At 39.6% G+C, this 18027-nt stretch overlaps 1 protein-coding gene across 2 annotated transcripts in view; it reads right to left on the bottom strand.

Moving 5' to 3' along the window:
* LOC308620297 (COP9 signalosome complex subunit 4) overlaps window positions 1–13700 on the bottom strand; it is a 44870-nt gene extending 31170 nt beyond the window's left edge. For both annotated transcript variants that reach the window (XM_081239748.1, XM_081239749.1), the window contains exons 1-4: window positions 13561–13700; window positions 4795–4874; window positions 2306–2457; window positions 908–1011 (exon numbers count right to left, since the gene is read on the bottom strand). In XM_081239748.1, coding sequence (XP_081095874.1) covers window positions 908–1011; window positions 2306–2457; window positions 4795–4874; window positions 13561–13634 — 410 coding nt within the window. In that variant the 5' untranslated portion in view covers window positions 13635–13700. The remainder of the gene's footprint in view (window positions 1–907; window positions 1012–2305; window positions 2458–4794; window positions 4875–13560) is intronic.
* Between the last annotated feature and the right edge of the window lie 4327 nt (window positions 13701–18027).

The following is an 18027-nucleotide window of genomic DNA, read 5'->3' as shown; positions in this document are numbered from 1 at the left end:
TGTACATCTCTAGTCCAGACCTCTCTCCTAAACTCCAGACTAATATATTCAACTCCCTACTAGATATTTCCACTTGGTTATCACCTGTCCAAAACAGAACTCTTGATCTTCCCTCAAAACCTATTCTTTACCACTCAGTAGATGGCAACTTTATTTTTCCAGTTATTCAGACCAAAACTCAGGACTTATCTTGGCTCTTTTTCTTGTACTCCATGTGCAAGCTGTCAAGAAACCCTTAGCTTTACCTTAAAAACACATCCAGGGTCCAACATTTCTCACAATCTCCATCTCACCTGCAGTAGCTCATAAGCCTCTTAACTAATGTCCCTACTTCTATCATTGCATGCCTACAGTTTATTCTCAACCCAGTGTTAGAATGATCTAACATGATCAGATCATGTCAGTCCTCTGTACAAAAGCCTCCAATGGCTCCCCATTGTTTTACTTAGAAAAAAAGCCAAAGGCCTTACAATGGCTTACAAGACCCCATGTAATCTGGTACCCAATACTCTCTGATCTCACCCTCTATCACACTCCCCTTTGCTCACTCAACCCACAGTGGTCTCCCTGCTCTTCTTAAAACACTCTAAGCATGTTCCAGTCTTAGAGCCTTTGCACTAGCTATCCTCTCTAAGAGGATCTACTGATACTCTTCCCTCAGGCAGCTCATAGCTACTCTGTTACCTCCTTCAAGTGTTTGAAAAGGTGATATCAGGACCACCCTACCACTCTAATCACCCTATTTAATAATATATCCTGTCCCCCACTTTGCCCCTTTGCCCCTTCTAAAAATAGTACAAATTTTACTTATTTATTTATTAAATTGTTCATTATCCGTTTCCTGTACCAGAATGTAAAAAAAAAAAGTGAACAATTATACATGTTTTATATCCACTGTTTACTATACTTTTGTCCTGTTTCCAAAGGAATTCCCACCAACACTTGGGCTGCATTTCTCCAATCTTCTTCTTTTTCATATATGGATGCAAGATGCTGTCTTATGGAAGCAACCTGGAATAGGAGGTATACATGTTAAATTATTTCCACTGATATTAGTAAACTACTTAAAATAAATAGATGATAATCTATTGTGACAATGCTCTCATTCAACATATTATGCAGGCAAGTAAATGTAAAAGTTTACCTAGACTACCCAAATTTTTAATGAATTTTGCATTTACAGAATATCAAAAGAGTGAACTAACACATTCTACAATGTGGATTATGGCAGTAATTTAGTTTAAATATTAAGTTTTGCTTTTGTGTCACTGCATATATAATGCTGGAGTTCTCCTATGTTCTCAGCCTAATCAACAATTTTACTGATTTTTAAAAATTATCTAGGGACTTCCCTGGTGGCACAGTGGTTAAGAATCTGCCTGCCAATGCAGGGGACACGGGTTTGAACCCTGGTCCGGGAAGATCCCACATGCCGCAGAGCAACTAAGCCCGTGCGCCACAACTACTGAGCCTGCGATCTAGAGCCCGCACGCCACAACTACTGAAGCCCACGCGCCCAGAGCCCGTGTTCCGCAACAAAAGAAGCCACTGCAATGAGAAGCCCGCGCACTGCAATGAAGAGTAGGCCCCGCTTGCTGCAACTAGAGAAAGCCCATGCGCAGCAACGAAGACCCAATGCAGCCAAAAATAAAATAAATAAATACATAAAATTTTTAAAAAATTATCTAAAGCGTAATATTTGGTTCATAAAACCAAATTATAGTATGTGAGCAAATGTCAGTTGGACTTAAAACATCATGATATTTATTCGATCTTACATTGTAAAATGCTGTTTGGCACACTGTTTTGTAAAAATGAAGTTGAGTGATTACCTCCTTTAAAAATTTAATAGTATGTCTCAAAATAATTGCTGCTATCTCAAGTTTAAAAATCGCCATTCTAGGGCTTCCCTGGTGGCGCAGTGGTTGAGAGTCCACCTGCTGATGCAGGGGACATGGGTTCGTGCCCCGGTCCGGGAAGATCCCACATGCCGCGGAGTGGCTGGGCCCGTGAGCCATGGCCGCTGAGCCTGCGCGTCTGGAGCCTGTGCTCCGCAACGGGAGAGGCCACAACAGTGAGAGGCCCGCGTACCGCAAAAAAAAAAAAAAACAATTGCCACTCTAATAGCCAATATTTTATAATAACTATAAATGGAATATAACCTTTAAAAATCGTGAATCACTATGTTGTACACCTGCAACTTATAATAATATTGTACATCAATTATATCTCAATTAAAAAAAAAGAAACACATAATAAACAGAGTCCTAAAAACAAAACAAAAACCACTGCTCTAGGTTTTTACCTGCTCCTCAAATGAAATGACTCTAGGCTGGATCTTTTCCAAGGTGAAATGATAGATTTCTTTGGCTGTGCTATCAGGTAGGTTAGGGAGATGTGTGCAGAAATCAGTCAGCAACTGGCGAGAGATCACGAGGCTGACATTCTCATTTACCACTTGTTAAAAAAAGTAAGGGATAAGAAAACATGAGTAATTTATGTTTTTATTAAGCAATCAATTTTCACCTAAAATTAACACTAAAAATAATATATACCAGTGTACTCTTCAAAGCATTATTTAGGGATCTCCACACCCCTGTGACCTTATATTATAGAACCAGTTTTCCTTATGCTGAATTATCTGATTACATAACAACTACATCAAAACAGTAAAAATACCACAACTTTTCTAAGAAACAGAAATGGCTGGGAAAAAGTTTTAACAGTTGAGAATTTTACGTCATTCTTTTCTCTTCTTTATTTTTCTACAAAGTGAGGGCACAGAAGCACTTAATATTTTTATTTATGTTCTTATATTCCACCTAGCTACAAAAAAAGAGTTAAAGAAGAAACAGTGAAATAATTTTCATGAAGTTTAAATAAAGCGAGTAGTGACAGTTACTGCCACTTGTACTTTCCTGATAAAAACAACAAATAAGAACTTAGGTCAGCACTAGATGCATAGACATATTTTATGACACTGTTTATAAACATTTATGAGGTATTATTATATATGATTAAGGATGAAAACTGTGGAGCCACACTGCTTCCAAATCCTCCTGATTACATGCCCTCAGGCAAGAGACTTAACTTCTCTGTGCTTCCCTTTCCTCTTCTGTAAAATGTGGATAAGGTTGCTATGAAGCTTAAATGCAATATACATAAAGTGCTTTAAACAATACCTGGCACATAGCACTCAGCAAATGTTAGTTATTATTATAACTATTATTACATTTTAAAAAGATGCATCATGCTTGTGAACCACTCCTTAGATAAATTAAGTTTAAATCAGTAGTTACTGGGGAAATAAATGACAGTTCAAAACTATACAGTTGATGCAAATGATTTTAACAGTAGACTGCTTTTTTTTTTTTTTTTTTTTTTTTGTGGTACGCGGGCCTGTCACTGTTGTGGCCTCTCCTGTTGCGGAGCACAGCTTCCGGACGCGCAGGCTCAGCGGCCATGACTCACGGGCCCAGCCGCTCCGCAGCATGTGGGATCTTCCTGGACCAGGGCACAAACCCGTGTCCCCTGCATCGGCAGGCGGACTCTCAACCACTGAGCCACCAGGGAAGCCCGACTGGTTTTTTTTTGGTGGTTCATTGGATTGAAAGTTTATATAAAGATCAAAGTTTATAAAAAGCACTACTCTTTTGCTACTAAGTTCAACGGTCTTAAAAAAAAAAGCCACTCAAAGAGTTTTTCTGAAACCATTGGCAGTTTGTCTCACATTGCAGGCCCCAATTTTTTGAGGCAGTAACTGACAGGCCTTGTAACTAATCAGTTTATACTATATTAATTAGAATTGGATGATACTGGATGTGACTGAGAACAGTTTCATTACAAGTGCCATTAGGTACCTATAACTGTTAGAAATTACTATACAAACTAGCACTTCTCAGGGAAATATAAATAAATAAGAACTATAAGTAAGAAAACCTAGTTTCTAGTCTGGGCTGTGCCACTGACTAACTGAATGTCCTTTGGGGAAAAAGTCACTTAATCCTGAGACTCATTTTATAATATATTATATAGGGCTATCTATACCTGCATTGTTAGTCACAAGGTTATGAAAAGGAGCCTGTGTGATGGATAATGTGTATGAAAGCACACTGTAAACTGTAAAGCACTATCAAGTATCATTAATATTGTGAACTCAGGATAAATTCCAGCCTGAATTTTGAGTAATTTTCCAGATAACTGGATATGTTTGAAGTCAGGGAGAGGGGAAGAGTGTCTTAAAGAATGGAAATTTCTAGTTCCCATTCAAAAGCAATGTTCTTAACATTAACAACAGCTAACACTTATCTAGTACTTATCATGTGCCACGTACTATTCTAAGCACTCCATTATGGATATTAACTCACTTAATCTCCCAACAATTCTACAGAGTAGGTATCATATTCCCATTTTATAGACAAGGAAAAGGAGGCACAAGGAGGTTATATAACCTACCCAAGATCACATAACTAATAAAATCACAGACCAGGATTTGAATCCAGATTATTCTTTTTTATCATTTGCTATATTGTCTCTCCATCAGTTGCTTTATCAATAACTATACAAAACCTTAATTGTAAATGTAACAATGGCTTCACATTGAAAAACAACTGAAAAACAATCAAATATCAAGTTGTAAGTAGTTTAAATTCTAAAACCAATCAAGCTCAATGCATATTTAATTTAATCTCAATGTAAATTATATTGACAATTTGTTATAAAACAAGGCTTGAGCAAGCTTTTAAGTCCTAACTCAGTAATGCAAGGCAAACACGGAATTTTCATTCCACTTACTTGCTTCCACAAAAGCTTTCAAAGCTTCTAGTTGTTCTGCCCCAGATAACTGAATGGCTTTTTCCAGGATCTGACGATACCTAAAACAATACCAAAAAGAAAAAGTGTTTAGAAGGCACTATATAGTCTAATGCTAACTTTGATGTTTGTTCATTTCTATTTACCCTGGTTTCTTTCATAGTGCTCTAGTTTGTGGTTTTCTTTATAGTACACTACAGATTTTTTTTTTAAGTTTCCAGTCCATCACAAGAAACACTAAATGTGTAATTCAAAGTGCTACTTCTTCTAGTTTTCTTTACAGTACATCACCATTTTTAAAGTTTTCATGTCTATCACAAAAAGAGTAAATCTAAGTTAATGGATCTAAGGTGCCACTTTTTCTTTCAAGTTTTAGGTTTTTTGTTTGTTTGTTTGTTTTGCGGTACACGGGTCTCCCACTGTCGTGGCCTCTCCCGCTGCGAAGCACAGGCTCCAGATGCGCAGGCCCAGCGGCCATGGCTCATGAGCCCAGCCGCTGCGCGGCATGTGGGATCCTCCCGGACCAGGGCACAAACCCGCGACCCCTGCATCAGCAGGCGGACTCCCAACCACTGTACCACCAGGGAAGCCCCAAGTTTTAGTTTTGAATTTAAAACGTAAATTTCCTTTCAAGTGCCTCAAAAGATAAGCTATATTTCCTTCACTAAAGTACACACAAGAACATTACTTGAGGTGGCCCAGAACCTTTTCCTTATGGACCTAATGAATCTAGGGTTACCAACAATAGGATAATGTTGACTATGCAATGAAGCCAAATATTAGAGATTAAATGTCTTAGTGTGTACAAAATACATTCCACCAAGCCAAATGTCCTGACAGAACATCCTTCAGTGCCTATTAGTTCTTTATTTACATTCAGTTCCAATAACTATTCTGCCTAATATTCATGGTCACACAAAATTCAAATCAGCATTCTACAAATGATGGGGAAATGTTGAAAACAAGAACACTAACAATTATTAGGCAATGGTAAGTTCCTTCCTAAACTGTAAACTCCATGAGGACAGAGATTTTTGTTTTGTTTACTGCTATATATACAATGCCTAGAAGAGTACTTGGAACATCATAAGGACTCAAAGATACAGCAGTATTAGTAACATTTTATTTCTTAAATTGAGTGGTTGGTACATTGGTATTATACTATTCTTTATCCCTTTTGTTTGTCTCAATCATAATATTTATTAAAAGCATTAGTTAATGCATTTTACAAACCTAATTGCAATTATTCAGAACATTATCCAGAATATAGTCAAGAAATAAAAATATACAAATAGGGCCCAAACTCATTCAAACTTATGACTTGTATTTGTAGGGCACACCCTCAAGCTACAATTCAGCACTTACTGATTCTCAACTCATACAATATTCTCACAGCCTTGGTTATACGATTTCTCAAAACAGCAGTGAATCAAACTGGCTTTGTAAGAAAGCAAGTATACTGACAGAAAAGATAGCTAACTCCAAAAGAAGAGACAAACAATTCCAAGAAAGCAAGGAAATATTATCAAGCTTTAAAATAAAAAATTGTCATTTAAAAAATTGTTACATTTGAGGCATGAAATACGGTTATCTAAAAATTTATTTACATTGAATATCTCATTCTCAGGAGTTTCCCGGTGGCCTAGTGGTTAGGATTCGCCGCTTTCACTGCCGTGGCCGGGGTTCAATCCCTGGTCGGGGAACTGAGATCCCACAAACTGTGCAGCACGGCCAAAAAACAAACAAACAAAAAAAAAACTCATTCTCTCTCTCTACAGATATACATATATACACACACATATACACATATATTTTCCATATCTATATTTATACATTTACTTTATTGCCCTGGACATGGTTCTAGTTAATGCATTCAATGGTTTATTATTTCTTTTTTAGATTGGCTTGTTTTTCACAATCAATTAAATGAAGACTATGGCTAAACCCTCTTATTCTTAAATCCCAGTTATTTTATACTAATAATATTGTATTCAAAGATGACAATGTCTCACTTATAAAAATTTGCTAATAATTTGTTTTAATATATAGTTTCATAACTTATCAATCAACTAAGCTGTATTGAGAACACCAAAAAAAATCTAAATCAATGGAAAAGATGGAAAAGTGACTGATGTGGAGAACATGACAAGTACCAAATATTTTTTCATTAGAAAATATTACAGAGGAAAAGAAACTTAATTAAGGCACCTTGCATCTGTCCTACCCATTCATCATCATCAACAAATGTTTATCAAGCATCTATTATGTATGTGAACTAAAGTTCAGTATATCAATTTCTGATTTCTTGGCACTTGAAAGGAATATGGAGGTAAATAAAACATATACACATGAAACTGTACCACAGTCACTATCTGTGCTCAAAATGAGTATAACAGGTATGTATTCACAGATCTTTCATTTACAGTAATGGTGAAATAGATATTGGACCAATCCTGCCTCCAAAACAACATAAAAAGTTGAAAGAAATGAAAAAAAAATTTTAATAGCATAAAATCCTAACAAGAAAGAGTAAAGAGAAGAGACTAAGAGCGCAAAGACGTGAACCATAGCTTCTGCCTGAAAGCATATGCTGACTGTGGAAAGATAGCTGAGAGGCAGAAAGGCACTTCTGCTGGGGAGAAGTGGGCTCGGCTCTGGGGTGTTCTGCCATCTGCTGGAAACGCTGAAAGGCAAGTTGCAATTTCTGGCTGACTGATAAAACTAGAACAGGGATCTAAGGTTTTTTACCTTCCAAAGGAGGAAACACTAGCACTTTGGAAGTACGGTTACAAATTCTATTCCAAGGATCATCTAGTAAGAAGACCAATAAATTTGGAAGCCTTGGTCCTAGACTCCTAACCCTGTCAGGTGTCCAGCAGAAGGAAATGAAAATCCTCCCTGAAAGGTAACATCATAGACCTCCAGTTGTTTCTAAAAATACATTTAAAAATAATTTGCCCAACAACGAACGTTACAATGCATACGACAATATTAGCTGGAATCAACAAAAACAACAGACAGTAGCAACAAACAGGGACTCCAGATACTGGAGTTACCAGAAAGACTGAAATACACTTACGTTTATCAAGTTTATAGAGACAAAGACAAGCTTTTAAAAAGTTTCAGCAAGAAACTAGGAACTATAAAAAGTGTCATTTGAAAAAAGAATCACCAAAAGCTATAGAACTAAAAAATAATATTACCAAAACTTGAAATTCGGTGTAGTTCTTAACAGCAGACTAGACACATTTGACGAACTGACAAACTAGAAAGTAGGAGAACTTATCCAGAATAAAGCCTTGAAATGGAAAGTACAGAGTAAGGGGCACAGAGGTCACAGTAACAAGGCCTAACAAGGGTTTCACCCGGGGTCTAGAGGAGAAAATAGAATGGGACAGAGGCAACATTGAGAGAGAGGGGGGGGGGGAGGGGGAGGGGGAGAGAGGGAGAGAGGGGGGGGAGAGAGAGAGAGAGAGAGAGAGAGAGAGAGAGAGAGAGAGCGCTTCCCTGGTGGCGCAGTGGTTGAGAGTCCGCCTGCCGATGCAGGGGACGCGGGTTCATGTCCCGGTCCGGGAAGATCCCACATGCCATGGAGCGGCTAGGCCCGTGAGCCATGGCCGCTGAGCCTGCGCGTCCGGAGCCTGTGCTCCGCAACGCGAGAGGCCACAGCAGTGAGAAGCCCACGTACCGCAAAAAATAATAATAATAATAATAAAGATAGAGAGAGCTGAAAAACCTCTCAAGACAATGAATGATCCAATCCATTGATTCAAGAAACACAATGAAGCTTAACCAGGATAATGCGGTAGAGCAGTGGTCCCCAACCTTTTTGGCACCAGGGATGGGTTTCGTGGAAGACAATTTTTCCATGGAAGGGGTGTGCTGGGGAGTGGCGGTGGTTTAGGCGGTAACGCGAGCAACGCGAGCAACGGGGCGCGATGGGGGGCGGCAGATGAAGCTTCGCCCGCAGCTCACCTCCTGCTCTCCTCTGCGGTCCGGTTCCTAACAGGCCTGGACCATTAGCGGTCCACCGCCCGGGGGCTGGGGACCCCTGCGGTAGAGCATTTACAAAAATTGCCCACATTTCTTTTACTCTCTGTATCTATGCCCCTTTGCAATGTGACTTCATAACTCTTCACATCAAGAGGTAGAGTTCATCTCCCTACCCTTTCATCTGGGCTTGTTTTGACCAACAGAAGGCAACAGAAATAGAAGTAAAGTGCCCGTTCCAAGCCTGGACTTTAAAAGAATTTGTCTTTATCCGCTGGAACGCGGCTTTGCCACATGAATGAGTCCAGGCCGACCTATTGGATGATGAGATATGTAGCCCAGTCACCTGCCACCGCCCCAGCCAACAGAGAAGCAGAGCTGCCTACCTGACCTGACTGCCTACATGTAGCTGACTACAGGTGCACCTGGAGCCCCTGTGGAACCAAGACCACGTGGAATAGGGAAGAATCAACCAGCTGCACCCAGCCCAAAGTACCAAACAACAGAAGTATGAGCTAAATAAATGATTGTTGTTTTAAGCTGTGGAGGTCTGGGGTGGTTTATTTCACAGCAAAAGCTAATTGACATAGATAAGTAAAATCAAATCCATAGACACATCATAATGAAGTTGCAGAATATTAAAGATAAAATCTTACAGCTAAGTGCTAATATAATTTTTTAGAAGACAGAAATAATTTCCTAATGAGGTTGATCTTTTTTTTTAACATCTTTATTGGAGTATAATTGCTTTACAATGTTGTGTTAGTTTCTGCTGTATAACAAAGTGCATCAGCTATACGCATACATATATCCCCATATCCCTCCCTCTTGCATCTCACTTCCCACTCCCTATCCCACGCCTCTAGGTGGTCACAAAGCACCGAGCTGATCTCCCTGTGCTATGCAGCTGCTTCCCACTAGCTATCTATTTTACATCTGGTAGTGCATATATGTCCATGCCACTCTCTCACTTCATCCCAGCTTACCCTTCCCCCTCCCCGTGTCCTCAAGTCCATTCTCTACACCTGTGTCTTTATTTCTGTCCAGTCACTAGGTTCATGAGAACCTTTTTTTTTTTTTTAGATTCCATATATATGCATTAGCATATGGTATTTGTTTTTCTCTTTCTGACTTGCTTCATTCTGTATGACAGACTCCAGGTTCATCCACCAATGAGGTTGATCTTTAAGCAGTCTAAATATTTGGACTTAGTTAGTGTTAGATGGGAAAGAGTAGGAGAAGACAGAAATTCTAGGCAAAAAAAATTTGTCTGAAATGCAGTCCAGTTTGCTGAAAGTAATATAAAACCAAAAGGTCGGTGTGTCGAGTTAAGGGCTCTGAGCCAAGCAGACAGACTGTATTCTGGCTTTGTCACTAGCTATGTGACCCCAGAGCAAAGGGTTCCACCTCTGTTTTCTCACACGTAATGTAAATACTATCACCTACTGTTTAAGATTTAAAAATGTAAGTAAAGTTGTGCTTGGCATATGGTAAACACTAGATTTTAGGGAACTCCACTCTTCAGATGGGAACCACTGAAACTTTTGTGTGGGAATAACAGAGAACCAGAGAATCTGCGTTAGAAGGGGTCTTTGAGGTCTGACCTCTGTTTTGTGTGTGTGTGTGTGTATCCTCTATTTTTTGACAATTCTATTCCACTGTATTACTAGAAAGCTGTGATCCAAAGTCTACCTCTATGAGGTAGAAAAGTCTATTTTCTTTTCTGCAAAACAGCTTTTTTAATAGGCAAGAGCAGCTAAAAGGTCTCCCTTTTCTTTCTCCAGATTGACAGCTTTTTGTAAAATGAAGCATTTCGATTTCAAAGGCCTGATATTTTCCTCTGAATACCCTCCATACCACAGAACTGGGAAGGAAAAAAAATAAAAGGTCATATTTATATAGGATTGACTCAACAAAGACCTATAATCCATGACCTCAAACCTGCCCTCAAAGATATAACATTCTAGTTGGAAAAGCAAGAAGTAAAAAGACAAAACAATTAAGTGCTATCATAGAGGTAAGCATAGGATGCCACTGGGCATGGGAAGAGAAACTAACCAGGTCCTCCATGTGTTGATGGTTGTTCAGAGAAGGTTTTTTGGAAGAAATAACATCTGAACTGAATTTTGAAGAATCACACAGGTTTTAGCCAAGTGAATAAGATAGGCTCTCACAACAAATGCTCCCTCTCTCAAGGCTTTTTGCTTCTTCTAAAACTTTATATGAGATAACAAACACAATGCATAATGTGTACAAAAGCAGTCTATATAATTTGCAAAAATGCTTCTCATGTGACAATTTCTTACATCAATTTCAGACTGTTGTGTTATTTCATAGTTATGGGAAAGCATTTCTAATTGAAGTTTTGACAAGAAAATCAGTGTAGTCTGGTGGGTTAAAAATGAGCTTTTTACAGTAGACAAATATATACTGGTTTCAAATATATGCTCTGCACCTTTCCAGCTATTCATTGAGTCAACCAATATTATTAAATAACTACTGTTATAGATATTCTGCAAATTGCTGGTAACACACAGTATCAGTATTTTAAAAAGGAATTTACTCCATTACTTCTTCATATGGAATCCTTTGTTACTCAGCTCCTAACATAAAGCTTAAAACCACTGATATATTTCAAGAGTATTTCTCTCATAAAGCATGTAGCTGGCAGAACTGTTTTCTTATGAAAATAAATATGACACGTTCTTGCCCAGATAGGACCAGATATGTACCCACAGGCAAGGCCAAGACTTTCCTCAGGAAGCACTGGCTATCAGTTATCAAGCACATTATTTTATTTAATCTTCATAATAATCCTGTGTACTAGATTGTTACAGTAATGGCATCCAGTGTAACTTGGCCACTCTTCCCATAAAGAGGTAGACTCCATTTCCCCTCCCCTTGAATCTGGCCTGGTCATGTGACTTACTTTGACCAGTATTTGAGAACTGATGTTGTGAGACTTCCAAGGGTAGCTTTAAGAGACCTTGCAGCTTCCACTCTCACCCTCTTGGAACACTCCCAAGGCCCTGTAAGGAATCCTCAGCTAAACTACTGAATGAGAGGCAGTGTGGAGAGACACCCAGCCAACAGCTAGATGTGTATGTGAGTCCATTTTAGCCCCACCAACCCCAGCTGAGCTGCCAGTTGACTGCACTTGTATGAGTGGGCCCAGACAAGATCAGCAAAATAGCTCAGTAGACCCAAAGCATCTTGAGATGTTTTGTTTTACACCACTAAGTTTCTGATTTGTTTACAAGCAGTAAATAACTAAAGCACCCAATAAGGTGGACACTATTGTTTATCTGCAATTCAGAGCGGAGGAAGTAAATGTTTAGCTTAAGTTTCAGAATCCTGCAAATACATGAAAACTTTATCTCTTCTGATAACTAATAAACTTATTGTTTTCAACAAAACAAAAAGGAGAGCAGCCATGGAAAAAAAATAAGCTAGTTTTACTTTCATCCAAATCTATTAAAATTACATGCAAAATGGATTGAGTAATGAGACATATTCAACTTATTTCCAACCCAGGGATTATTACATCGATACATATTTACTAACTGCTTAATAATAATAATAGTAACAACGACAATCCTATGGCTATTTCTAAGTGTCAGGTACTGTTCTAAGTGATGTAAGTGTGATATAAGTGCATATACACACACATGCTCATTTTGTCCTCAGACAGGATATATATAATGATCCAATTTTCCTGAGAGGGAAATTGCCCCACAAAGTAGTTAAGCCCAAGATACACAGCTAAATTTCCCACTGATAAAGTAGATTACATTTACCACCAGACAAAAAGCATTACAGCCTACATAAAACAAAGTCAAGGTTTCAGCGGCCAGGTTAGAGCAGTCGTATCCTATTGAGTGGATCAAAGTGATCTCAGCCGTCGGGATGTAAATTGGATCAACTTGAGAAGCACACTTTAAACAGAATGCATGTTCATTACAAAAAAAAAAAAAAACCAGTGCTGTGAAATGTACAAAGAGAAAACTGACATCTGTCTGTAACAAAGGCGGCTTGCAGGGCAGGCACATATCACAAATTTTAAGTTGGAGTGCACCTAAGCCTTCCACATAAATTCCGACCAAATGCCTAAACAATCCAGATCCCTGCAAACATCACTACTCTAGACATCCCGACCCATGTTATGGTGACATGCCGCCTACGTGCCCTTCTTCAGAGTTGGTGGCGGAGAGAGAGTACCCAAAACACAACCTACAGAAGATGGTTCAAGTGGCTCTGAACGACATGATAGCGGCCATACCGCCTCAGCCCCCCTCAGCCTCAAGAAGCCATCTCCCCGGAAAACTCTACACCAAGGTCCCAGAATATAAATTTCCTTTCAATCAAAAAGAAAAAAAGGGGGAGCAGGGGCAAAGAGAGGCCAGGATTCAGTGTGAGAGGCCGGCCGGCGATGGGAAGGGGCACCAGGGAAGGCTTAGAAGGCCATGGAAGCAGTCGTCCCACAGACCGCGCTTCTAGAATCTTAAGATACCGGAAAGGATGCCATCAGGGACTGCAAACGTTGACAGTCACCCCAGATCTACGGTCCTGAGGGCTCCTTACACAAGGTCCCTTCCAGTTTTCTGCTGCTCCCAACATTTGCCTACACAACTGACCTCAGGCCCGCCCCCTTGGTCATCAGGCCCGCTCCTAGCCTCACATCCGAAAGCCGCCATCAATCCAAGGAGAACAAGTCTCTGGCTTTACTCTCCACCTCCCAGGCCCCTGGGAAATACTCACTTGCCCGCCAGATCTTTATGAGAGCCGCTCGAATTCATGAGCTGGGCCAAATCCTGTCGCACGGCTGCCGCCATCTTTCTCCAGCTCAGCGAAGGCTGCGGGGCTTCTCACGGCCAATAGAAAACGAGTGTAGTCCTCCAGAGTGCGGCTAGAGGGAACCTGAGATGCCACAGAGTAGCGCCTGTGTGGGCCAGACCGCCGAGAGTGGAAGCCTGCGTTAGGCCCGCCCCCAGGGTTGAGTGACGCGAAGCTCCACCCCTCAAGTCCGAAGCCGGCCCGGGCTTCTCTCACAGGCTCAGGCTCGCACGCTCCCACTTCGGATTGGCGGATGAACTCCAAGAGGATGTGTCGCTTGTGCAACCCCAATAAGTGCCCGATACGCAAAACTACCGGATTTTCATCAAGTTCCGTGTCTCAGGTCTGTGGTTTACCGTTCCTTGTTCTTTAAGGCATCCCTTAACTACCTGTGGTAAAGAACGAGTTGTTTTTGGTTACAATTCACCACATACCGGTACTTTTTGTAAAGTACAATAAAAAAGGTCCCCATTCCCCTTCCCACTCTGCGCCCTTTATATAGGTTGATCATACCTCCCAGTTTGTCCAGGACAGTGCCATTTTCCATCTGTTGTCCTGGAGTAATTATTAATAACATGTCCTTTCACTCTACCAACTGTTCCATTTGGATGACAAATTATATGATCACATTACCCTGATATGTAATTATATTCATTACTTATGTATCCTTATAGAATTTTTCTGCAATTTTTTTCTGTCCTTTCTAGCTTTCGCAAAAGATAGCACATTCTGCTCTTGATTTTTTTCTCTTCTTGAAGATTTTACCATGTAAGGCCAGAGAGCTTCCTCATTTTTTAGAGCTGGAGAGTATTACATATAATGAAGGGATGCCATGGTTCATTTAATCCGTATAGCTAGACTCTTAAGTTGTTTTTAATCAATCAACCCATGCTGCAATGAATAACCTTGTATGTACATCATTTTATATGTGTACAGGTAGAATACATTCAAGAAAAGAGTCAAAGGGTAGATGTACTTACAATTTTGAAAGATATTACCAGATTTCACTTTATAGGAATGGGACCATTACAAGCAGCAATACATAGGAGTGCACATTTCTATAGCCTTGCCTACAAAGGATGTTAAACTTTTGAATTTTTGCCACTTAATATGTGAAAAGAAGCATGTTCCCTCTTTTGGGAAGGGGAAAGAAAAGAAGACCAGAACAAGGAAATCCTTTGAGAAAGTAATGTGGTGATTACCCACATCAATTCAGATCTCACTCCATTGTTAAGAACTTAGTCAAATCACCATGCCTGGCAACAATGAGACTGGAAACTTAGTTTCCTTTTTCCCGGGAAAAAAGAAAGGATGGTTTTGGAGGGACAGTCGGCAGTCTTTACTTCCATCTCTCCCTCTGACCACAATATCTGTGTGTATCCTTCTTGTAATAGAACACTCATCTTAAAGAAGAGTGTTCAATTTCCCAATTCAGTTTCTCTAGCAGCTTAAAATCCAGGATGTCTGATGATGCACAACCCTCTCCATCAGGTTGGGATGAAACTTTTCATGGCACCAACACATATACACTATAAAAGAAATTATCTGCCTCATGCACAAACATGTAATACAAAACAATAGTGGAGCAAGAACAGGAGGAACAGGATAACCACAGTTACAACCCAGAAAAAGTAAGAGTGGGAAACACAGCAGTTACTTGTCCACAGCAATGGTAGAATCCTGGGCAGGAATTATAAACACCCACTACCCTGGTTAGACCCTAGTAGTGCATTTCGAGAGGATCATTACATTGTTCACTGTATTCTGTGAGCCTGAGCTTTGCCCTCTGAATACAAGTTAACTGGATGTTGGAGAGTAGTCCCTCTTTAGGGAAATGTTTTAGAGCTTGAACAATTGAGGGCATTTGTAGGCCAGGTTTATCAGTGTTGGGGTTTTTTTTTAACATAATTTCACTGAATAGTCAGTAAACTCTGTTCGCCTACAGACAGTTTCAGGGGCCAATAACCACACTCAAAGTTTTTCTAGAAGTAGTCGTTAAATATGCCCTATTTCCTGACTTCCACATGCAGCCCATTCTTAACATATTAATCATGTCATCCTTGAAATCACCTGAAACAATAAGCTTAGGTGAAAAGAGGACTCTATTAGTTTGATTTTTGCTTCAGCTTACCTTTCTTTTCTGATTTTTTTTTATTTATTTGCATTTGCCAAAAAGTCATAATGGGCTCTGAGAAATCTCTAAGCCAAGTCTTCTCTTCTGTTATTTAAATTTATTTATTTATTTATTTATTTATTTTTGGCTGCGTTGGGTCTTTGTTGCTGTGCGCGGGCTTTCTCTAGTTGCAGCGAGCCGGGGGCTACCCTTCGTTGTGGTGCGCGGGCTTCTCATTGCGTTGGCTTCTCTTGTTGCGGAGCACGGGCTCTAGGCGCGTGGGCTTCAGTAGTTGTGGTGCATGAGCTCAGTAGTTGTGGCACACGGGCTTAGTTGATCTGCGGTATGTGGGATCTTCCCAGATCAGGGCTTGAACCTGTGTCCTCTGCATTGGCAGGTGAATTCTTAACCACTTCGCCACCAGGGAAATCCCTCTTCTGTTATTTAGGTTTACACAAGCAGTTGGCTTTTTCAACTTAGTGAAGCTCCAGAATTTCTGGACATTCTGTTCCCTTTTTACCCTGACTTCAAACTTTACTTGCAATACCTTGCTAAAAGACAAAAAGAAGCAGCCACACACACAAATTGGCTCTTTCCAGATATCTCAACTAGAGCTACAAGCTAGGGAGGGAGGCTGTCTACCTTTCTAGTTATTGTAGACAGCAATTTTACTAAATTTTTCTGACATGACAAGGTCTCCCCCTTCCAAACTCTTTATTACCCCTGCCCAACTTCTGAGAGAATACTACATATTTTTAGGTTTTGCTCATAGCATTGAGAAAAACAAACCTGGATGGCACTGAAAGCTTATTCTCTCCCTCTCTTCAGTTTCTTAGCAGGAAACTAGCTAGTCACATCCGAGTTAAGGGAAGTGCACGGATGCTGGTTCTTTTTTACTAGGTAAAAACTTGGGTCCTAGCCCCAACATACTGAGTCAAGATTGTCATGTTAACAAAATACCTCTAGTAATTCTTGCACATTAAAGTTTGAGTAGCAATGCTCTAGCAGATGTCACCACTGGTATATGAGCCCTTATCATTAAACGCTTATTTAATAAGGCCATTTCTCTGGCCAGGGATCTCCCATTTTCACATAATCAACTAGATGATCTCTACCCCCTCACAATTTCCCTACAAATATGCAAAGGGAGCCATACTAGCGTCTTTTTCCTAGCACATCTTCCACTCTGCATCCCATGTGCCCAGCTCAAATATGCCTTGCTATAGAAGTAATAAGGAAAAGAAGTATAGATGAGTGTATGTAGTGCTGTTTTCTGAGCACTAGTCACTTCTCTGAATTTGTTCCATATGTTGTTAGTGCTGTTATCAAAATTGTTCTATAGTAATCTTGTGTGTTTCCCAGCTTAGTCCCTGAATCAGCCATTTCTCCAAGAAGCCCTTGTTCCTTTAGTTCCTTTTAGGAATAATAGTTACAGATAACAATCTGTGTGCTAGGGATGCTTACTGCTACTGCATTGGTCATTGGGAAACTTTTCATAGGATGGATCTAGGATATATATATATATATATATATATATATATATATATATATATCCTACATATATACACACACACACACATAATTAAAGATAAAATAACTCATGAGTTCATAGTGATACTTCCAATTCCAATTTAGGTGATTTTACTTAACCTCTTCTGTATTACATCTGTATCTCCTTAATTCTGCATCCAAAGTCCTGGTTCACAAGTACATAGAGGATTACAGGATCAGAAAATTCCATAATTATTCATTTAATTCATCCCACATTATACACACAACAGTCTCAGAAAAACAATACTAAAACTAACACCCTCAATATGATTGCTGAGAAGAGTTCAATCTTCTCCTGCTAATCCTCTCCCATTTCCTTTCATTTTTCATAATTGTACTGTATCTATATTATGAGCAAATATAACCAGTACAAATGGTACTTTCTTCCTTTTAATCCTTATTTAGTCTTAGTTCTATAAATAATACATATTTATTGCTCACTGTCAGCTCTTATATTGATATCTCTCTAGTCCTTTCGGTTGTCTGAAGGTAGTTCTTTAACAGGTTTCTCAGGAAGGGCTCATAGAACGCATATTCTCAGTAACATCTGCCTTTTATGTTTGAAAGTCAGTTTTGTTAGATATACTCAACCTTGGCTCACTTTCACTCAAGATTCTCAGTTGAGAATCTTGAATGTGGTACTCTATTTTCTTGGGGCATAAAGCATTGCTGAAAAATATCTCATGAGAGTCTAATTTTCTTTTCTTATAAATGACCTAGTCTTTTTG

This window comes from Mesoplodon bidens (assembly GCF_964165515.1).
Source record: "Mesoplodon bidens genome assembly, chromosome: 1".
NCBI classification, from domain to species: Eukaryota; Metazoa; Chordata; class Mammalia; order Artiodactyla; family Ziphiidae; genus Mesoplodon; species Mesoplodon bidens.
The sequence above is the reverse complement of the archived record's forward strand: the minus strand, read 5'-3'. Positions and strand labels throughout refer to the sequence as shown.